General features: G+C 34.6%; 1 protein-coding gene and 1 non-coding gene across 4 annotated transcripts in view; one reads left to right on the top strand and one right to left on the bottom strand.

Moving 5' to 3' along the window:
- The window catches only part of LOC131149421 (probable NOT transcription complex subunit VIP2), a 41,602-nt gene extending 19,492 nt beyond the window's left edge, over positions 1 to 22,110 (bottom strand). The window contains exons 1-5 of one of the 3 annotated variants that reach the window (XM_058099847.1): positions 21,872 to 22,110; positions 19,556 to 19,714; positions 6,381 to 6,489; positions 6,115 to 6,293; positions 4,574 to 4,955 (exon numbers count right to left, since the gene is read on the bottom strand). In XM_058099847.1, coding sequence (XP_057955830.1) covers positions 4,574 to 4,955; positions 6,115 to 6,293; positions 6,381 to 6,489; positions 19,556 to 19,573 — 688 coding nt within the window. In that variant the 5' untranslated portion in view covers positions 19,574 to 19,714; positions 21,872 to 22,110. Of the gene's footprint in view, positions 1 to 4,573; positions 4,956 to 6,114; positions 6,294 to 6,380; positions 6,490 to 19,555; positions 19,715 to 19,828 lie in introns of all 3 variants that reach the window. The other 2 variants (XM_058099848.1, XM_058099846.1) reach the window with 2 other exon arrangements.
- LOC131150057 (small nucleolar RNA snoR35) lies at positions 6,381 to 6,461 on the top strand. Its single transcript, XR_009135442.1, has one exon. It is a non-coding gene; the product is annotated as a small nucleolar RNA snoR35 (small nucleolar RNA).
- Positions 22,111 to 24,174: the final 2,064 nt, after the last annotated feature.

Here is a 24,174-nt window from a genome sequence, read left to right on the forward strand (position 1 = left end):
AGAGGTACATTAAGGATAAAGACCACTTTCGGTGGGATATTATTTTTTCTAAATACGGGCTTGAGCATAATGATTGCACAACACACAATAGAAGGAGACCCTATGGAGTGGGATTTTGGAAATTCATCATAAAAGGATGGGATTATTTTTTCCAATTTGTGACATTTCAAGTGGGGAAGGGGGCCAATGTTTAGTTTTGGCATGATGTGTGGCGTGAGAACAGTAATCTTAGAGCTGCCTTTCCTTCCATCTACAGCTTGACTTGTGACAAAAATACCCTTATCAGTCATCATCTCCAATTATTTGATCAGGGAATTTTTTGGAATATTCCTTTACTAGGAATGTGGTAGATTGGGACTTCATGCACTCTTTGACTTTTACAGAATTCTCTATAAATTCTGTTACCAAAACATCCCCAACGAACCAAAATGGACTTTGGAAAAAAATGGTATTTTCACTGTTAAATCTTTCTACAAGAAGCTCTTATCATTGGGAGCAAACTGCAACAACCCCCCTTGGATTCACATTTGGAGGACGGCAGCCCCATCAAAGGTTGCCTTTTTTGTTTGGAAGTCTGTACATGGAAATATTTTAACCCTTGACCATCTGCAGAAAAGAGGGCTTACAGTCACAAATGGGTGCTTTCTTTGTAAGGATGATGCAGAATCAGTCAAACCACATTCTTCTCCACTGCCACTTGACAAGGAACTTGTGGAATTTGGCTCTTTCCTGGACTGCACAGCAGTGGGTTACGGCAAACTCAGTTGGAGGGGAGATTTGGGCTTGGAAAGGCACCAGAGCCACCATGGAGAAGCAAAAGGCTTTGATCCTCGTCCCTCTCGCCATTTTTTATGTGCTTGGAATGAAAGAAATAAGAGAGCCTTCAAAGATTCAATTACTTCACTTCAGAATTGCAAAGACCAATGGATTGCTGCAGTCTCCAGCTGGCTTTGTGAGAAAATTGTTAATGATCATAATGTAATCCTTGATATTTGCAACACTCAATAGAGTGGTTGACGTTTTGTACCACAGGTTGGCATCCCTTTGATGCCTTGCTAATATAATTTTCTCTTTACTGATAAAAAATAAAAAGCTTAATCTCAACTGTCCAAGTTAAAGAAAATGACTAAAAATGGCATAAAAAGGCCTATAAAAAAATGGAAACAAATTTATCAAGCCACGACTCCTAACTCAAAAAGAGGGATGTTGTATAGACATATCATGTATGAGTCCATGACATGCTTCAAGCCATTTCAATCAGATAACAACAACAACAAAAAAACCAAACCTTAGTCCCACTAAGTGGAGTCGGTTATATGAATCCTTTTCCACCAATTTATGCGATTATGGACCATTTCTTTTGATAGATTCAAAGATATTAAATCCTTACTCACTATCTCCTCTCAAGTTATTTTAGGTCTACCCCTACCCCTTCTACTGCCCCCACAGTAACTAAGTCACTCTTCCTCACAGGTGCACTATAAGGCCTACGTTGCAAGTGTCCATACCATCTGAGTCGTCCCTCCCTTATCTTATCTTCTATAGGAGCTACACCTAACTTACCACGAATATGTTCATTCCTTAATTTATCTTTCAATGTTATACCACTCATCCATCTAAGCATCCTCATCTCGGCAACTTTTACTTTTTGGATATTATGTTTCTTCGTTGCCCAACATTCTGATCCATATAGCATAGCTGGTCTTATAGCTGTTCTATAAAACTTCCCTTTCAATTTTAAGGGTATTCCACGATCACATAGAACACTTGAAGCACTTCTCCATTTTACCCAACCTGCTTTAACTCTATGCATTACATCATCTTCAATTTCTCCTTCAGCTTGCATAATAGATCCAAGGTATCGAAATCTACAAGTGTTATTTATTTCTTCATCATCAAGTTTAACTTTGTCTCCAATATTCCTCCTATCATTACTAAAATTACATTTCATATATTCTGTTTTATTTCTACTTATCTTAAAGCCTCTAGATTCCAAAGCTTCTCTCCATAATTCTAACTCAGCCTCTACTCCATCCCTAGTTTCGTCAATTAATACAATATCATCTGCAAACAACATACACCATGGAACCTCCTTTTGAATACTCTTAGTCAATTGGTCCATCACTAAAGCAAAAAGATAAGGACTCAAAGCAGATCCTTGATGTACACCTATGGTAATTGGAAATTCTCTAATTTCTCCATCGATAGTCTTTACACTAGTCATTACTCCATCGTACATATCCTTAATGACATCGGTATACCTACAACATACGCCCTTTTTTTCTAAAACCCACCATAGAACTTCCCTAGGTATCCTATCATATGCTTTCTCAAGGTCAATAAATATCATATGCAAGTCCCTCTTCTTTTCCCTAAACTTTTCCATTAATCTTCTTAAAAGATAAATAGCTTCTGTAGTAGATCTCCCAGGCATAAAACCAAATTGATTTTCTGAGATCTTCGTTTCTAACCTTAATCTTTGTTCAACTACTCTTTCCCATAGTTTCATCATATGATTCATAAGTTTAATTCCACGATAGTTATTACAATTTTGAATATCTCCTTTATTTTTGTATATAGGTATTAAAGTGCTTTTTCTCCATTCATCTGGCATTTTCTTAGTTTTTATAATTGTATTAAATAAATTAGTTAACCATATAATTCAGTTATCACCCAAGCATTTCCAAACTTCAATTGGGATGTTATTTGGTCCCATAGCTTTCCCATTTTTCATTTTTTTAGTGCAAACTTAACTTCGTTAACTCTAATTTTGCGAATAAATCTTATATTTTTAGTTTTTTTCTCATTTGACAATTCTAAATTTAAGCCTTCTATTTGGTTTTCATTAAACAACTTACTAAAATAACTTCCCCATCTTTCTTTAATATCTTCGTCCTTAACCAAGACAATATCATCCTCACTTTTTATACATTTTACATTTCCTAAGTCCTTGTTCTTCCTTTCTCTAACTTTAGCAAGTTTAAATACATCTCTTTCCCCTTCTTTTGTACCTAATCTATCATACAAACTATTAAATGATCTATGTTTAGCTTCACTAACGGCCTTTTTTGCATCTTTTCTTGCCTCCTTATATTTTTCAAAGTTATCTCTGTTTCTACATTTTTTGCCACATTTTATACCAAATTCTTTTTGTCTTTATGATTTTTTGTACATCTTTATCCCACCACCAACTTTCTTTGCTATTTGAGAATCTTCCCCTTGATTCGCCTAAAATCTCTTTTGCTATCTTTTTAATAGAGCTAGCTAATCTATTCCAAAGAGTATTTGAATCTATCCCATCCTCTGAGGTCCAATCCCCATCTTTGATCATTTTATCTTTAAATTTTATTATATTTTCTCCTTTTAGGTGCCACCATCTAGTTCTCCTACACTGGTTTATTTTATCCCTTTTCTTCCATTTTTTAATGCATATATCTAACACTAAGACTCTATGTTGTGTGGTTAGACTTTCACCTGGAATAACTTTACAGTCCTTGCATGATAAACGATCTACCCTCCTAGTTAAAAAAAAAATCTATTTGACTTCTATTTTGTCCACTTTTAAAGGTTATTAAGTGTTCTTCTCTCTTCTTAAAGCAAGTATTCATTATACTAAAATCATATGACATAGCAAAGTCTAAGATCATCTCCCCAAACTCATTTTTGTCTCCATATCCATATCCTCTATGTATCCTTTCATAATTTTTATTATCTCTTCCAACGTGTCCATTCAGATCCCCTCCTATAAATATTTTCTCAGTCCCTGGTATGCCTTGTGTAATACTATCCATATCTTCCCAAAATTGTCTCTTAAGATTTTCTGCTAAGCCAACTTGAGGAGCATAAGCACTAATGATATTTATTATCTCTTGTCCTAATACCATTTTGATTTTTATAATTCTATCCCTTACTTTAGTTACATCCACAACGCTATCTTTTAAGTTTTTGTCTATAATAATGCCTACTCCATTCTTATGGTTTTCTTTTCCAGTGTACCAAAGTTTAAATCCTGATTTATCGATTTCTCTAGCTTTCTCCCCCACTCACTTTCAATCAAATAACAATGAAAAAAAAAAAAAATCTCTCAAACTACCATAACCAATGGCAAGGCAAAATGAGCTAGACAAATTTGTTGTACAGCCAATCATGGATATTTCAAGCCACTCAACACAAAATAAAACCAGGAAAAAGCTGGCATATTTTAAAACATAAATATGAATGCTGCACAAATTTCGTGGATCAAGTTCCTTAGAAAAAAAATGAGATCTGTCACAGGTCTAATCATTCAAGAGTGCTTTCTTTAAAACTCTTCAAGCTTGCCAATGTAATTCTAGACTAAAACTAGGAAGACAAGAGTCATATACTTTTCCAAGGAATTGCATACCAAACTCTGGCACATGCTATAGCTTATAAATTTAATGTACTGTATGAAGAAGTCCAGCTACTCAGAACAAAAATATTTTTGAAGACAGATTTTAAGTGATAACTGCACTTTTGCAACAAGTCGATGTGACAACATCCTTTTCTTAAGCTGCAAACATCAACAAAGTATCACCAGCTCAAGGGAACATACCTTGTTGAAGCACACCACCCATTAATCTATTAGAGCCTTGCACATTTAAATTTCCAGACCCACTGTTAGAAGTTAAATTTAGACGAGAAACAAGACCAGGGACGGATAATCCACCACCAGAGCTTATGTTTCTCCCAATATTGCTCCCACCAACTATGTTTCCCGCTGAGCTTGGCATTCGAGGAGCTGCATTTCCCAAAATTGGAGATACCCCGAGTCCTGGAACAGCATTCCGGTTACCAATTGCAGCAGAGGTAGGGAGAATTCCAGGAATGGCACCACCAGACCCATTTGTGCTACTACTGTATGCAGCGTTTCCTACAACACTAATACCTCCTCTATTTGTGACTGCTGAATGTCCATGCGAACCACCATGAGACATCTACAAATCAAAAGCAGACTGTAATAAGAACGTAGATGGAGAGCATTCTGCAGGCTTCGGTTTGAAACCCAATTTCAATTCCATCATAAATATTAATTCAAAAACAAAACAAAAGAACACAATGTAGTACTTGTAAAAAAATTATAAATAAAATGTGTGCAGGTAAAGGGGGGAAAATGCTACACTGCAGTTCATTAATTTTATTTAATCACAGTGACACCTCAATCTAACAGCTTAAACTTTTAGAGCAAGTTATGGCCTAAAAGTGTTCAAATTCTGGAACCAACCAAAAAGTTGGAAGACAGAAGATTTCAACATGTTGAGTGAGGGGCAAAGTTTTAAATTTCAGTTCAACTAAAATTTCGAGGCTTCTAAACTATGGAAATTTCAATGTTGATGTCAATTTCAAATCTTCAATTTTGATTTTAAAATTTAATAGAAATTGGTAAGGCAGGAAGTTTTTTATGAAACTTCAAAAATTTTTGATAGGCATAACAAAAAATATTTTAATGTAAAAATACATTAAAGACAAGTATGTGGTGTATAAGATGCAATGCCTATGATATTGTAATCATGTTAAACATATTTCCTAAATATAAAATTATAAATGAAATTAACAAGCTAGTTAAATATGAGCTATTATGCAAATATAGCTATTTTTGACATAAAAGGCCAAATAAAATGTTATGACCAATATATAAGTTAAATTTTGCATAAAATTTCAAAAGTCTCAAAGTTATCATTCATATCCTTCATTTTAAATTCTCTATTTTCAATAAAAATAGAAGATAAGAGAGAAATTTCAATTTCAGTTTTTGAATCTCAAATTTCAATTTCAAAGAAGTTTTGTTCCATAGTAAAATTCTGAACAAATTCAGTGAAATTTTGAGATTTCATTAATTCCAGAATGATTTGTGGAAATCTCAATGGAAATTTACCAAGACAAAAATTGACTGTCATTTCAATTTCAATAATAGTGGAAAGATTCAATTACGGCAGGAATTTCAACAATTTCATGGAAATTTAAGACCATGGGGAGGACTCAAAGAAGAGAGAGAGTATTAACCATTGCTAAACCTCAGTCTAACAGCTTAAGCCTTTAAATCAAATGGTAGTCCAACAATATACAATGCAGCAAGAGCAGAAGATATAGAACTACCTGAGAGAAAGCAACTGGAAGATTATTTGCTGCAAATCGTCCACTAGAAAGGCTTCCAGTAGGCTGTTGTACCCCGCCAGAAGGAGCATTATTTATTGTTGGGTTTCTTGAAGTAAGCATTCCTGGCATGTGGGGAACATTATAGCTCCCATATGTGTTATGCAGCCCCTGAATAGTACCTACAAGAAACGACTAGCAATCACACAAACATAACTATACAAATTTAAAGGAAAAGAGCTAGCTCTACTCTAGAATAATATACCAACCAGCATGTTGAAAAATAGGTGGGGGAGAACCAGACTGAGCAGAAAACGAAGTAGCAAAAGATCGCCCAGCGCTGTCTGGAAGATTTGAAGATGATCCGTTGAGAGCAGACTACAAATAAAAGCATGGTGCATTTTACCAAAAAAATAATATGTAACACACAATAGATTATCCAGATGACCACCAATTAAATCACCAAGAGAAAACAAGGTCACTTATGCAACGGTTAACCACCACAAAAATAGCTACTGGAATCAAACACTTCACACACAAAAAAAGTGCAGATACTACTGTCCATCAGTACACATCTGTGACAGCACACATATTCTGCCATTTCAAATGAGAAAAATCATAAAAGGAGAACTGATAATGCATGAACTGTTTGAAATAATTTCTGAAGTTTCTGGTTGCATTTTTTGTGGGCAGGGAAACATGAGGTATACTGATCACCTTCATATGTCAATCTACATAAATCCAATTGAAAAGGACAATATGACAAGTTAAGAGTAGAGCTGTTTGTAGCCTCATCTTTCCACGCTTCTTTCAGGAAAAGAACCTAAACACAGCCCCACAGCTTCCATTCAGATTGGATAATTCCCACATGTGGTTGCAAGATTCCATAAATCAAGTTTATTTTGACAAACTAAAGTTTGTACACCTCTGGTATCACCATTTTTTTATGCTTAAAAGTTTAACCCAAAAAAAAAACCCAGGCCCAACTCCCAAGTAGACAAAGTGTGCAAAGGCCAACCAAGCTGCAAACAACAATCCAAAAATGAGAAAAGCGACCAAATTTGGAAAACGAAAGGGAGGCCCAAAGGAATAAAAATCTTATATGTTAGAAAAGAATAGGTTATTTCAGCAATTAGGTTGTGGGAGTGGGGGTATTTTTGTCCTTATATTATATTAATATATAAGACGGCAGACCCGAAGCTGTACGTAACTCTCCAGGATACTGCTGCCTCCTCATTTCTCTTACTTTATTCTTCTTTTCTTCTTTTCTTCTTTCCTCCATCTCTAACTTTACAACATGGTATCAGAGCATTAATCACCTCTAAATCTGATTTACCACAGCTGTTTCTTTAGATACTCTGTTTTTTTGTTTTTTCTCTTATCTTCCCCTAATTAATTCTCAAATCTGATTTTTCCATTGGTTTGAGAATCACCAAGGGACCCTTTCTCACAGCATCCTTGATAGAATGCCGTCTGTTTGTGGTGGTTTGGTGATGTGAAGCAGTTATTCTCTGTTTTGGGTATACTGCCTGAGCTGTTCTTCTGTTCTGGCTGGTGTTGGCATGATGAAGATGTTTTAATCTTACATGTTCCTGATTGCTTGCTTGCTCGCTCGCAATCTTGTTTCAGTTGCGGGTGGTTTCGGTTGGTGTCCAATGACTTTGCCCTTTCTTCTAGTTGCTGCCAGCAACAATTCCTGCAGCTGCTGTGTTACCATGCAGTTTACTAAGTGCCTGTTGTGCGTGTGTATGCTGCCTGATTCTCCATAGTTTCTGCATTATTCATTCTTGATTCTGGTGTGCGCTGATTGTAGTGTATAGGGGGTGTTTCGATTGCCTCTCTAGCGAGAACTTCAGCTAGTATTGTTAAAGTACAGATCACAGCCATCAAATTGGTTGGGCCCTCCAACTACCTGTTGTTGTCTCAGGCAGTGCGCGTGTATATTAACGCAAAAGGGAAGTCCGAGTATTTGTTGCATTCTCCTCTATCTCCAGAATCCAAAGATTATGAAGATTGAATGAAAGAGAATGATATATTGCTTCTGTGGTTGTGAAATAGCATGGAGCCACAAATTGTTGTGAATGTGATGTTTCATAGAACAGCCAAGACTGTACAAGACAATTTTTTTGAAATCTTCTCTCAAGATAAAAATAAAACTCGTACTTTTGACCTATATGAAAAGTTTTTCAAATATGAACAAGAAGATAGGTCCATCAGTGAGTATTATAGAACTTTGAAGAGTATATGGGAGGAACTAAACATCTATCAACCAATTAGTTCCAACCATGGTCTTAAATTTCCACGAAATTGTCGAAATTTTGGGTCGAAATTTCCGATTTCCATCACCCTTGAAATCGAAATGGCAGTCGATTTTTGTCTTGCATAATTTCCATCGAAATCTCAACAAATCATCCGAAATTTATTGAAATCTTGAAAGTTTAGCGAAACTTTTCGAAATTTTAACTATATGAAGAAATTTCATCAAAATTCAAACAAGAAATTTAGGAGTGAAGTGAAATTTCTATCTTAATTTATTTTATTTATTTTATCGAAAAAAAAAAAGATTATTACAAGTGCTTTTGAAATTATATGAAAAAATAAACTTACAATAACATTTTATTTAACCATTCATGTCTAAATTATCATTATTTGTATAATAAATAATATTTAAATGATTTATGAATTTTATTTGTATTAACTGAATATGTTTAAAGTACATTATCGTACGAATATGTTTGATACACATATTATTTTACAACTTTTCCACCTCATACAAAACATAGATATATTTAATTTGTAATATATTAGTCCTAAAACTTATATTATTATGTTTGTTCACCATTTCTAAAGTTTCACAAAGAATTCCATGCTTTACAACTAATTTTCGTTATTTTTTCAAATTGAAATTGAAATTGACATCGAAATTTCCATACTTTTGGAGCTTCGAAATTTGAGTCAAAATCGAAATTTAAGACCTTGGTTCCAACATTGAGATGATTAAGAGCCAAAGGGTAGAATTTTTGTCTGCCAAGTGTTTGTCTAGGTTGAGTTCTGAGCTTCAACCCATCTGCGATCAAATTCTTGTTAGTGATTCCATACCATCCATAAATGATGCGCTAGAATCCAACAGATCACCAAAGTTGGCCCTCAATCTTACTCTTATTGATGGCTCAATGACATCGGTTTCCGATTGTGGCAATATACTCTCGTTTCCTTCTATGCCTCTTTCCTTTGTCTTATAAGTTCCTAAATTTCCCTTTAACCTATTATCAGTTAGTCAATTAACAAAATCTCATAACTTTTTTGTGAGCTTTCCTTCTGATTGTGTTATTTAGGATCTCTAGACGAAGAATAGGATTGGTGGAGGGCTCAGCTTGTACTATTTTGATGGTGGTGGTGGTCGATCCAATTCTTGTCATATCGCTTCTTCAATTTCTACTCATGATGCTTTTCTTGATTAGTGGCATGCCCATTTGGGTCATCCATCCCTTCAAAAACTACAAGAAGTTTTTCATATGTTCAAGTTTATTTCTCATTTTGAGTGTACTGCATGTCAGTTGGGCATCTAGAACTCAGTCTTGTAGTAAATCATTGTTTTCTCTTATTCATTCCGATATTTGGGATCCGTGTAGAGTCAAGAATTTGATTGTTCATCAATATTTTGTGTCCTTTGTGGATAATTTTTTGCGCATGACCTAGATTTTTTTTTTTTGTCAAAAGATAGGTCGGAATTTTGAATGTATTTACTCAATTCTACCAAAAAATAAAAACTCAGTTTGTTATTGGTATTCAAATTTTTTGATCTGATAATGCACTTGAATTTGTTCAAAATCAGCTTCAATATTTTTGCTTGGCCAAAGGAATTATTCATCAAACATCATGTATACATTGGCATTCGTATTTTTTTTATCTGATGATGCACTTGAATTTGTTCAAATCAACTTCAATCTTTTTGCTTGGCCAAAGGAATATTCATCAAGCATCATGTATACATACCCCTCAACAGAATGGAGTTGCTAAAAGAAAAAATAGACATTTACTTGACATAGCACAACCTCTCCTCCTTTATATGTATGTTCCTAAAACTTTATGGACTGATGCTCTTCTTACAGCTTGTTTTTTTTTGCTCAACAGGATGCCCTCCCATGCTCTAGGGGGGCAAATACCTTTCTCCATCATGTATCCAAAAACATCCATGCTCTCTATGGTGCCTCGTGTCTTTGGTTGCACATGTTTTGTTCATGCTCCACATATTGGATCAAACAAGCTCTCTCTTCGTGTTGTTAAAGGTGTCTTTGTGGGGTACTTTGGAACTCAAAAATGTCACAAATGTTATGATCCCTACACTCGCAGGAAAAATGTTAGTGCATATGTCACCTTTTTTTATGGGAAACCTTATTTCTCTAATACAAGGTCCTCCCCAGACGAATCTAGTTTGAGTCCATCAACGATTTTGATTCCCTCTCATGTGTTGATCCTCCAATTCCTTCGGTTATCCCTCCCCAAAAATCTTCAGTTCCTCATCCAAATCAATCAAATATAGACAAAGATAAACAATTGAAGTTTTATAATGATTCATGAACAGCGGAAAGCAAGCACAGACATCAATCACATCACTACCACCATGCAATCGCCTCTTCTACCCATCACTATTTCAACTTTTGATTATGGAGATCCATCCCTATGTGACTTGGATATGCCCATTGCTCACCGCAAAAGTACTCGAACATGTACACTGTCCTTAGTTACTTATCCAATTGCTCATTATGTTTTAATTCTTCACCTTCTTAGTCCTATGTGATCTTTTGCCTTGTTTATTTCTTCTGTTTTTTTTACTTCCTCGCACGTTGAAGCGCTTGCCAACCCTGGGTCAAAGGATGCAATGGATGTAGAAATGGATGCTTCGACCACTCGAGGGACATGGGACTCGGTAGATCTTCTTCCTGGTATGGAGTTGATTAGGCGTTGTTGGATCTACACTATTAAATATCTTCCCAACGACTCTATTGAATGGCTTAAGGCTCCATTGTTGCCAAGGAGTACACCCAAACATATAGTATTGATTATTTTAAGACCTACTCTCCTATTGCTCAACTAAACTTTGTATGTGTGTTGATCTAGTTGGCAATTAATTTTTTTGATTGGCCTTTATACCAGTTGGATGTGAAGAATGCCTTTTTATATGGAGATGTGTAGGAAGAGGTACACATGGAGCAACCTCCTGGATATGTTGCTCATGGGGAGGATGGCAAAGTATGTAGGTTGCAAAAGGCCATTCATGGTCTTAAGGAGTCTCCTCAAGCTTGGTTTGACAAATTTAGTGTGGTGGTCTCTATATTTAGCTTCATCCAATGCTATTCTAATCATTTGGTGTTTGTTCGCACAATGGAGGCAGGTGTGGTACATCTAGTAGTTTATGTTGATGATATCATCATCACTAGCAATGACCAGAGTGGGATTGCAGATGTTAAGGAATGGCTTCAAGATAAATTTCAAATCAAGGACTTGGGTACTCCATGTTAGTTTCTTGGTATTGAGATTGTACAGTGTAGGAAAGGGTTGAGTCTATCTTAGCGAAAATATATCTTGGACTTGCTAAGTGAGACTGATTTGTTAGGAGCTAAACCAACTTATACTCCTATGGATCCTAACATGAAGCTGTCTAGGGATGTCGGACTGGAATTTGAGGACAAGCGTCAATATTGACAATTGGTTGGCAAGTTGATCTACTTGACTATCACTAGACCTACCATATTTTTGCAACAGGGGGTGGTGAATCAATTTATGGAAAATCCCAAATAACCACATTGGAATGCTATTGTAGGATTTTGTAGTATCTCAAAGGCTCTCCTGACAACGGTTTGATATATAAATTCAATAAAAGTAGTTAGATCATGGGATATTCTAATGCATATTGGGCTGACTTTGTTGATGATCGAAGGCCTACTACTGGATAATGTACATTTGTGGGAGGTAATCTTGTTAGTTGGCATAGCAAGAAACAAACTACTATAGCTAGATCTAGTGCTAAAGCAGAATACCGAGCTATGGCTCATACTATGAGTGAGGTCATGTGGCTAAAAGAAAGCCAATGGATATGTTTCGTGATAATCAAGCTACCAATTATATCGCTAGCAATCTAGTATTCCATGAGAGGACAAAGCACATTGAAGTTGATTGTCAATCATGTAGTAACATAAATCAACACAAGAGGACTAGATGGTGGAACTCAAAAGGAAATAATATAGTAAAATTCAAAGATAAAATGATTAAAGAGTGTAATTGGATAGTAGGGGATAAGGTAGATGCAAATATTGTTTGGAATAAAATAGCTAATTCTATCATAAGGATAGCAAAATAGGTTTTAGGTGAGTCCAAAGGAAAATACTAGCAAAGAAAGTTGGTGATGGGATCAAGAAGTCCAAAAAGCCGTTAAGACAAAAAGAAATTGGTATAAAAGATGGCAAAATTGTAGAAATATATAAAATTTTGAAAAATATAAACCAAGAAAAAATGAAGAAAGGCTATTAGTGAAGCTAAACATAGAGCTTATGATACTTTATATGCTAAACCAGATACAAAAGAAGGAGAAAAAAACATTCATAAACTTGCTAGAGCTAGAGAAAGAAAATGCAAAGATTTAGGTGATGTAAAATGTATAAAAGACGAGAATGATAATTTCTTAATTAGAGAAGAAGACAAAAAAGAGAGGTGGCGAAGATACTTTGATAAGTTGTTTAATGAAAACGAAAACGAAATATTGAACTGGGAAGTGGCAAATAAGGAGAAGACAAAAAATAGGAGATTTATTCGCAAAATTCGAGTCCTTGAAGTTAAGATGGCATTAAAAAAGATGAAAAGTGGGAAATCTATAGGACTAGATAAAATACCAATTGAAGTTTGGAAATGTCTAGGGGATAAAGGAAATATTTGGTTAACTAATCTATTTAACACAATTATAAAATCCAAGAATATGCCTAAAGAATGGAGGAAAAGTACATTAGTACCTTCGTACAAAAACAAAGGCAATATTCAAAATTGTAATAACTATTGTAAAATTAAGATTATGAGTCATACAATGAAATTGTGGGAAAGAGTAATTGAACATAGAATAAGACTAGAAACAAAGATTTCGGAAAATCAATTTGGTTTTATGCCTGGGAGATCAACAATAGAAGCTATTTATTTTTTAAAAATGGAAAAATTTAAGGAAAAAAAAAAGGGACTTGCATATGGTTTTTATTGGCCTAGAGAAAGCATATGATAAGTACCTAGGGAAGTTCTTTGGAGGGTCTTAGAAAAGAAGGGGGTTTGTAGTAGATATACTGAGGTCATTAAGGATATGTATGATAGAGTAGCGACTAGCGTTAAGACTGTAGGAAGGGAATTTAGAGATTTTCCGATCACAATAGGAGTACATAAAGGTTCAACTTTGAGTGCTTATCTTTTTACTTTAGTAATTGATGAACTTACTAGGAATATCCAAAATAAGATCCCTTGGTGTATATTGTTTGCGAATAATATCATGTTAACGATGATAGTAGGAGCGGAGTAGAATCTAAGTTAGGACTTTGGAGAATCACATTAGAGTCTAAATGGTTTAGGATAAGTAGGAGTAGAACAAAATATATTAATGTAATTTCAGTAATGTAAGGAGTAGCAACAATGAGAAGATTAAACTTGATCATCAAGAAATTAGTAGCACTAATAGATTTAGATATCTTGGATCTATTATGCAAGTTGAAAGGGGAATTGAAGATGTAGTACATAGAATTAAAACAGGTTGGATAAAATAGACGAGTGCGCCAAGTGTGTTTTGTGATTGTAGAATACCCTTAGAATTAAAAGGAAAGTTTTATAGGACGGCTTTAAGGTCAGCTATGCTTTATGGTTCAAAATGTTGGGCAACTAAGAAACAACATGTACAAAAAGTAAAAGTTACTAAAATGAGAATGTTAAGGTGGATGAGTGGTTCAACATTAAAAGGCAAAGTAAGAATTGGGCATATACCAATAATTTAGGCATAGCACTGGTTGAAAACAAGATAAGAAAGTGGCGGCCTAGATGGTTTGGGCATTTGAAATGTAGGCCTAGTAGGGCAGCTATGAGGAGGAGTGAGTTAGTTATTATTTTTGGCATGAAAAAAAGGGTAGGGGTAGGTCTAAAAAAACTTGGAATGAGGTAGTGAGGAAGGATTCAATAGCCCTTAATCTAATAGAGGAAAACGCTCTCGATCGAGCAAATTGACAAAAAAGGATCCATGTAGCTGACCCTACTTAGTGGGACCCAAGGCTTCTTGTTGTTGTTTTTGTTGTTGTGTTTGTCTCCTTCCTCTTACAAACCCTAGCTTCCCCAAAGACTCCTAAACCTCGTTTGTCCCCTTTCTCTCACAAACCTTAGCTTCCCTTGAGCCTCCTCCTAAGCCACCAACCGCCACCGCTCCAAAACTTGTCCATTTATAACTTCCACAACTCTCACATTGCCATCCAAAGCCCTTCAAAAACTCTGAGTTACCGGAAAGAACATCCTTCCAACTCTAGTAACCTTAATTCCCCAAAGATTAAGCCTTGATTTTGCTCATCTCCCACCAACCATACGAGCTCTTGCAACCCTTGCAGAAATTTCCACCATCCTTCCATCCTTGTCACGATGAATCAAGATCGATCAACCCTTGCCATTTGATCGTAGATCCAAATCCAGAAAATAACTAAAATTATTAGATTTACTTGCCACTCGATACTTAATTTTTGTTGAAGTTCCTATAACATGTAACCTCCTCCAACTTCGATAACCGCAACGGCAAACACTCACCAAACCCATCTTATAAGTAATCCTTATCCACTAGCTGAGTAACTGAGATTTCTCCTCCAAACGAACGAAACCTCATGCTTGGAGCTTTCCATCAAAGTTGGCATTGATGATCTATCCTACCCCCACCAAGCACATGCAGGGCCATTATAAGTCCTATGCCAACCTTTTTCTTCCCGCCGAACATCAAGATAGGAAAAGAAATTTTCAATTTAATTGAACCAATTGAATAATAGCTCTACAACTCCCTCTCATACAAACCTAGGAAAATTGGTCATGATTCCAAGCCAGAGGCTCGTACCAGAGTAGGAATATTATTAGGAATATAAACAATATTTTGAGTCTTTGACTACTAGAAGGAACATTGGTGTCCACAGTTCCCCTTTTTTTTTCAAACCAATAATGTTTAATAGAGTGGAAATCTAGACCCAAGAGAAACAAACACTTCATCAAACTTAAGAGACGACTTGATATTGAAGAAACAATTAGAGAACAGAGAGAAGATATGTGAGATGTTAACTCATGGATTTGTTTCCGAGCTACCTGGTGAGCAATTGAATCAAACTAGTTCCTAATCACTGTTTTCTTTAATAAGTCAGGAAGTTCAATTGGATTAAAGATGATTGGGTTTGGTTGGGTAAGATGTGCTTAAATAACTTAACAATATCAAGTCCAGGTAAGGTAAGGGGCTTGGCATGGGTAAAGAAGAAAAACTAGTAAGACATATGGGCTCAAGCCAATATGAATGGGAAATGGACTTCATTTAGCCCCCATTTGGCAGCACTTTAATAAAAAAATCTTACGGCACTTATCACTTATGGGCTGAGTATGGTTATTGAGCTCTAGAAGAAATAGATGGGGTAATTAGTAGTTGTAAACATGGAATTCATGAAAAAGCATGTTAGGGTTTTGACCTTCAACAATGGAAGCTTATTAGTTAGGCAACAATGGCACCAAGATGACAACACAAAAGAAGATTGCTCCTAATCTAGCAAATCTGCCATAGGCTTCTATGAAGGTTAGATTTTGGCAACAAAGGAATTCTGACAACGATTCTTCTGGTTACTAACAAATTTGGGGACATGAAACTGATGGTGATTGTAGCATCACAAGAACACTGTAACAAATAGCATTGACGAAGGCAGCAGCATTCAGAACAGGGGACTGCAGTGGTCAGATGGTGGTAAGATTTTGGTGCTAAGTCAATCTATGGGTCTTGTTTCAATTGTGGAGATGAGATAGCACAAGAACTTAATTGAAGTAGTCAACCAAAAATAGACTGCCTCATTAGAGGTGGCGTAAGGCAATTTAAGTGAAAATCATGAAACCCAACAAATTTAAGTTGAACTCATGGACAAACCCATAAAACACGGACAGCAATAGAGACTTGACTTAAAATCACAAACCCTGCCAAAAATAACATTGGAAGTCATGGTGGATCAGTATCTACCCAATACCGTTTGATGCAAGACCAATGTCCAGTAAAAAATAATTGTAATTCAACTTGGAATAGAACTAGTACATAGGCGGCCATTACAAGCATACAATGTTTTGGAAATAAGAAAACTATTTTAAAGAAACCTATATAAACTAATATACTGATTTCTTAAAAATAACTTTGAAAATCATGGTGGATAAGAGTCTAGTCAAATCCATGTGATGAAAGACCAATACCCAACACAAAATAATTGCAATTCAATTTTGAATAGATGTGCACATAGAAAACCTTTTATAGGCTTACAATGTCCCGGAAATAAGAAAATTACTTTTTAAGAAACCTACATAAACTAAAATACTAATTAATTAATACAATCATAGAATCTTAAAGATGTAATCCCCAAAAAAAAAAAAAAAAACCCAAAATTTAAAAAAAAATTAAATTAAATTAATTTCCCTTGCCAACTGCAACCCACACCTCCTCAACCACAAAAATAAACAACTCCATGTAGCAAGATCCTTCAAAAACTGAACAAGTTAACCAACACCCACCCTGAACAATTCTTTGGAAAAGTTATTCAGCCCTTTGAAAATAGTTTTCCATAGAATATCTCCATAGCTTCCCACACCTCCTAAGATCACTAGTTCCCCACCATTTCAGTCCAAACTTGCAAACAACAACCCATCTCTGAAAACTATCCGCCCTATGAAAAACCTCGAAATCCAAAGACACAGTAAAGTAAAGTTCAGCTTTATTAAAGGCCATAATCCAAGTCCATCAACTTTCCTGGGCATCAAATAGATTCTCAGTGCACAAGATGATGGTTATAACTATCTGCAATCTTCACCCACCAAATTCTCATTGAAAATTTTCCAACTTTTGGGCCATAGAATTCAAGCAACATCCAGAGCACTTACCAACACATTTCTTGGAAGTTGAAGATCCCTAATCAATAGGAGATGTCACTGATGTACAGGAACACATCTTGAACTACTTCTATACCTATGAGGTTTGAGCTTGATCCATCATTAAACCTGTCATTATATGCATGATGCTAAAATAAACACTCAGTCTCTTAATGCTGGTAACTTTGGGTGTAAAAAGGTTCAACAAATCAACCAATTTTCAATGAGCGTATTTTGCTATCCATTAGGCAGTGTGACACAAAAGAAATTTTTTACTATAATTGCACACTCTTTTTCTCTTAAATCTTAATGGTATATTGCTTATATAGGAGAAAACTGAATAAGAGATTATATATTAGCACATACACATGCATGTCTAGTACTACGGCCCACGAAATTACATGTACTATGCATCCAACACATAAAAGAAATATCATTTCACATGCCTTTTATGTATTTATTGCGCAAATATAAAAAACCAAATCCATCCCCCAAAAATTTTCAGTAATTTCCAAATTATTCATACAATCAAAGTTCCAAGAACATACGGAACATTTCAGCAGCAACAATCTACATTTCTATCCAACATTCCCTATCAAATACCAAATTCCAGACCTTTTATTTATTTATTTATTTATTTATTTTTGATAGCCAAAGAAGAGATTTCATTAGAAAGAGAAGAATTCACAAAGAGGAGAATAAGACATCTCCCGTCAAAATTCACAAAAAAATCCCTAAAAAAATAAACCAAAAGACGAAAAAAAAGTACTTTGAAATATCAAAGCAAAAAATTTCTCCAATCACACTGAATTTCCGAAAAGCTCAATCCCTTAAAGCAACCAGAGTCAAAACACCATAAAGAAGACAAATAATGAATCTTCTCCCAAACTAGCTAGCTATTCAATTTTTTCTCCCTGAGAAAATTCATGCATTAAACTCCAACCATAAACCCCACAACACTGTAAATGTTCCGCATTACCACAGTGCACTCCTATCCTTTCTTCTACCAAAGCCCTCAAAAGAGATAGCCAACATCCATTCATCGTTGCTGGACAAAACCAAGCTTCTCCCACACGCCAAATAAATTATTCCAAATGCTCCAAGAAAAATCACAATGTAAGAATAAATTATGAGCCAACTCAGAATTCAAATAACAAAGCACACATACATCTAGAGATAAGGCCTTCAAAGGTCTCCTAATTTGCAACAGATTTTTAGTACTGATTCTATTAAGCATAGTCATCCAAATAAAAGCCTTATCTTTAGGGGAGCTTTGGTCTTCCAATTCTATCATATAGAGATCTTCTGAAATGAAAATTCCAAGAAACCAAAGGGCTGCCTATATCGCTTACAAAAATAAATAAATAAATCATACTATCTTGCCCTAAGCTCAATTGGAAGAGGCAAGGAAAAGATGTAGATAGAACATCATTCCCCAACCACAAATCTTTCCAAAAATGAACCTGAGAACCCTTCTCCGCAACAAAATTAATGTAAGGAGCGAATAAGGGATAAATTTGAGAAATAGATATCCATGGACTCTCTAAAGAACATTGCAAATTAACAATGGTATCCCACCCATTCACATACAACCCATGCTTACTTTTAATCACTTTATGCCAAAGTGAAGGATCTTTTAAGGGAAAATGACATAACCATTTAGCTAGGAGAGCGACATTTTTAGACACCAAATTTTCCTGACATAAGAAATTGCTCATTATTTTCTCAATCTTATTAGCAATCCCCATTGGAATTTTAAAAATTGACAAATAATATGAGGGAATGCTAGATAAGAAAGCCTAACTAAGGGTAATTCTGCCCCCAAGGGAAAAAAATGCCCCCTTCCAACCATCCAATTTCTTGGTCACTCTTTCCACCACCGGATTCCAAAAAATCCATGGATCTAGGATTGCCCCTAAAGGGACCCCTAAGTAAGCCAAATTCCATATCATTCTTTAGACCAAATAATTTTAAAATCCCATGTTTGCCATAATATAACATTACATGCACACCAATCATTGCAAATTCCATTGCCTACAAACCATGCTTATGCCAAAAAAAAAAAAAACAAAGAAGAAACTACAGTAAAAACCCCAAAATCACATCATGCATACAAATTTATTGAATAATTTGATAAATAATAAGCATTCATTTCATTCTGAAAAAACTATATATGTACTGCTGCATGCTTTACATTTCATTTGAATTAACAAACATAAAAATCCAACAATTAAAAGTGGCAAATATCAAATAACACTGCATGTTAAAGAGGCTATGAGAGCAAGGAAAATACATTAAGTAACCCCGACATTGCAAAATAGTCACAAGGTCAAGCACAAACTCATTCCTTTGCCAAGAAAGTAGGCCTTCTTTTGTACTAAGAGTGAAATGATACACGCATTCAGGTAATCTGGTTTCAAGAGGTTTCTGCAGTGTGTAGTTGACCTATAGCCTGTAAAAGACAAATGATAGTACGAGCTTAGCATATTTCCAAAATATGTAAACAAAAATAAATTTAAAAAGACAGTCACAAGTAAGAGAAAGGAGGCGGAGAGTAAGGACGAACCGCAAAAGGATCAATTACCAAAGTATGTGCATAATTTTGTACTACATATACCTGGACAGTAAACTTCCAACATGACATCAGATACTAAAAAAATTCACAATTAGTTTTTTGTTATCCTTTAAAAGAGTGACTGTCATTCCCTTCTCATCAATATACAGTTTTCATATATCATATATCATCTGTTCTTCAATAGGCCAACACTTCATATATGAAAAATTAATTACATGATTACATCAAATATAACAAGCTATAATTTTTATGAAAACACCAAAGTTTTAATCAATTTGAAGTACACTGCAGAAAGCTAGGCTTTCAAGACTTAAGTAGCAAGTGGGTGACGCATGCAGGTGAATAGTGGGACTCTTTTTGACAAAGAAGGTGCCACCAATTTGAAAAATTCCAATCTGCTTTGCTGGTTAAAATATTAGTCTTTGTTGAAGTTACATGTCCAAGCACATCATCTTCACATCAATTACTAACTTAAAAATGATCCATATCATATGAAACAACCAGTGTGGACATGAAATCTTTCCTTTAGCATGTGTTCCAATAAATAAAATGTCTATTCAACTTAAATAGACTTGAATTCAAAAAACTGACATCATCTACACAAGCCCTTTCCACATTTTCAGATTTCTTTGGGGTTATATCTTCTACTAAATCATCCAAAATCTTTTTTTTTTTCACACATTCTCAGTCCACATTATCTTAGGCCGCTGATCAAGTTTCTACAATCTACACTTAATTGCTGCTTCTTTAGAGATTGGATCCACACTGTTCGTTACCAAATATAAGATGACTTTCACACAAAATTTCCTCAATTTACCTTCACATGAATGCACATTTCTCACTTCACTTTTTTTCAGCATCTCCCCCAGCCATCTCAATATCCTCATTTTATCTCCACCAATTTTCACTAAATCATCCAAAATCATATATTCTCACACATTCTCAGTCCACATTATCTTAGGCCGCAGATCAAGTTTCTACAATCTACACTTAATTGCTGCTTCTTTAGAGTCTGGATCCACACCGTTCGTTATCAAATATAAGATGACTTTCACACAAAATTTCCTCAATTCACCTTCAGATGAATGCACATTTCTTAATTCACTTTTTTCAGCCTATCCCCTCAGCCATCTCAATATCCTCATTTTATCTCCACCAATATTTTCAGCATGTTCTATCAAGTGAAGCATAATGGTTGCTTCCAACAAAACCTAAAGGAAGCCTGAGTCCTTGTCTCACTGCATTGTGAACATAATAAGGCTTTGTTTCTCCCTCCATAATATAATCCCTTAAGGAACACCCTAAGGATTAATCATGCGAGTTCCATGCATCTCCCACGTTGGAGGTTTCAAGTGCAAATTTTCAGGAGTGGGGAAGAGTTTGAAAAGGAGGTTGAGCTGCTCCCCATTCTCTTTTCCCTACTTTTGGGAGTATGGAATTTAGATCTTGGATATGAATTTGAATGAATTTAGGTGAAATGTAGTACAAAATTGTATTGAGTTTCTTCCAAATCCACACAAATTCAAATCTAGGTCCCAAAATCCATACTTCCAAACAAAACCTAAAAGAATCGATTTGAAGGGAAGGAATTACATCCCAAAACCAATCTTGAAAAGATATTAAGATCTAAAAAGGTAAAAACCAGATCAATAAGATTTTTAAAATGGTAAAACAAAGTATAGCATCAAACACGTGATATAGTTTTTTTGTCACTATCTGCAGTTCTGATGCTGCGGTGCAACCAACATAGCGAGTGTCACAAGCTAAATGTCAGAAAATGTATAATGTAGCGGTAATATGCACCAAACAGCTGACCTGAAATCCCCAAATACTAACTCAAACAAAGACCTAAATGTAGACCCTCAATAATACGCAAACTAATTAACTAAACATGAATCTTTATAACGAGTAATTTTCACTGATATTCACACTCAAATCATCATAAACCCAAACTTATCTCAAAAACCATATCACAAGACCGAAAACCTTTAGTATCGAAAATAAGATGAATGACTAAGTAGAGATTGTCGTCACCAGTCAAGAAGCGCGAAACAGAACAGTAGAGATAAACTCCATGATGAGAGAGGGATCGAAAATGGTATGGATGCGAGAAAGAGAGAAGGATGAAAAGCAGATCACCGGGAAGGATCGTTGCTTGAGAGTCAAATGCAGGGCTTATGTCCAGTCGATCGATCGAGAGAGAGAGACGAGTATTTTCCAAAATATTGTTCTTTGTAAAAACGTTTTCAAACGCAATTTAAAGACGATTTCTTGAAGTGAAAAATTTTATACTTTTGTCTTTAAATTATTGGCTATGGCTTGTTCCATATTATTTCTATTTTTTAGCAATAAAAATATATATTTATACTGATAACTTTTTATTTTTGTTATTAATTTTTAAGGTTACTTTAAATAAAAAATTTTATTTGAGAAAAAAAAAATTACTAAGAAGAAAATTTACTTTTTTATTATATTTTCTCTTCATATTAAATATTATTAAAAATATTTTTTTAAATATAATTAAAAATTAAGAATCCTTAAATATTAAAGAAACATAAAATTAAATTTTTATTAATTGATTTGGTCATTTTTTTTTTCTTTCTTACATAACCAAACATTAAAAAGTAAAGTCATTTATATTTACTCTCTTTTTTCTAATATTTTTTTACAAGTTGTAAAGAACATAAATATTTTTGAAAAAACTAAAAACCAAATTTTATAAGTTTCCATTATTTTGACAACCTATTACTAAAATATTTTAATATACACAATTAATTTTTATTGATTAAACCATTTATTGTATACATAAGTTTAAATTAAAATTAAAATAAGATAGTCATATAACGTATGAAGTTAAAATGTAATTAAAATAAAATGCCCACAAAATTTTTAAAATTTTAAAATGACTAAAAATATTTAAATTTTCTTTATTTTTCAATTATCATGTACATTAAATTGCTAGTGCAAAGTGAATTATGAAATATAATAATTAAGTAAAATAATTACAACAATTTTTATTTTTATTATAACTTATTTAATTTGTATTATTTTGTACTTTTATTATGTTAATCACATTTTTTTAAATTATGACTTAATTAAAGGACACAAATGAAAATTTATTCAACTATGTTTTAAATTTCGTTTTTCATTTTTAGAAACAATAGCTAAAAAAGGTTGCAAGTTTTCAAATTTTTCTTTACATTTCTAGCTTTTAGTTTTCATTTCTCATACTAATGACAATAATACCAAATGACCCTTGTCGACACCAAATTTTGGTCTAGGAGGGTGCCGACAAATAGGAGTTGTATAGTGATCCCCCAAACAAAGGGATGGATAAGATTTGGAGAAAATACAAAGATTAAAAATGCAAAGTCACCACCTTTATTTTTATTTTATTTTTCTTAAGGGAAAGCAGAGGAAAAAGCCCTAAGAGATCTATGACACAAAGATCAAAGGTTCGAGAGTAAAATTATGTATTTGGAAGGTGGTAGACTAACCATTTTAAGGGGGATTAGTCAACTAACACCCTATCAACACCCGTTCTAAAAACAATTACTGTTATGTGTGTGCGCACGCGCGCACAAGTGTCCTAATTGAGAATAAAGAATGGAAAGGAAGGAAGGTTCCTTTTTTGTCATTCAGTGAAGTATAACTATCCAAGAGTCTAAACAATAAGGTTTGAAAGCCCTTACATGCTTTTATTAGAGAAGGGGAGTTGTTGACCTTATAGGTCACACCCAGTTTTGATAATAACAAATACTTGATGTATTTGATGCATGTTTGAGAATATGTGCAAGTATACAGTTGGTAAATCAAAATTATGACACAAAAAGTAAAAGTTGAAGGCCATGAAGATCCTATTTATGTTGTATTCAAAGTCTTTATTCATTATGGGTCTGTAATAGTAAATAGGTTCTTGGGTTGTAATAATTATATGCATCACTTGCATGGTATGATAGGTAAGCTCAAACGAAAAAGGCCTAGAATGACTCGAGGACACTCACACATGCATATATATATATGGTCATATGAATAGGGTGATTGCATAATTAAACAGAACTGAAATGCACTTAAGTTACATGTTCGGTTGACCATACTACTCAAGTACATTATCACCCGGTCAACCGAACCAATGTCGGGTCAATAGTTTGACCACTGCCCGGCCGACCGAGTCAAGTTAGTTCATTCTCACCCAGTCGATTGAACTCCCTCTAAAGTCAACATATTGACCTTACAGTCGATCGAGCCCAAATTCTAAGCCAACACCCTGGTTGACCGAGTTCCCACATATGAGAACTCAATGCCCCGGTCGACCGAATTACTCATTTCAAAAGCTC

The sequence above is a fragment of the Malania oleifera genome, chromosome 2, assembly GCF_029873635.1.
Source record: "Malania oleifera isolate guangnan ecotype guangnan chromosome 2, ASM2987363v1, whole genome shotgun sequence".
In the NCBI taxonomy this organism is placed as follows: Eukaryota; Viridiplantae; Streptophyta; class Magnoliopsida; order Santalales; family Ximeniaceae; genus Malania; species Malania oleifera.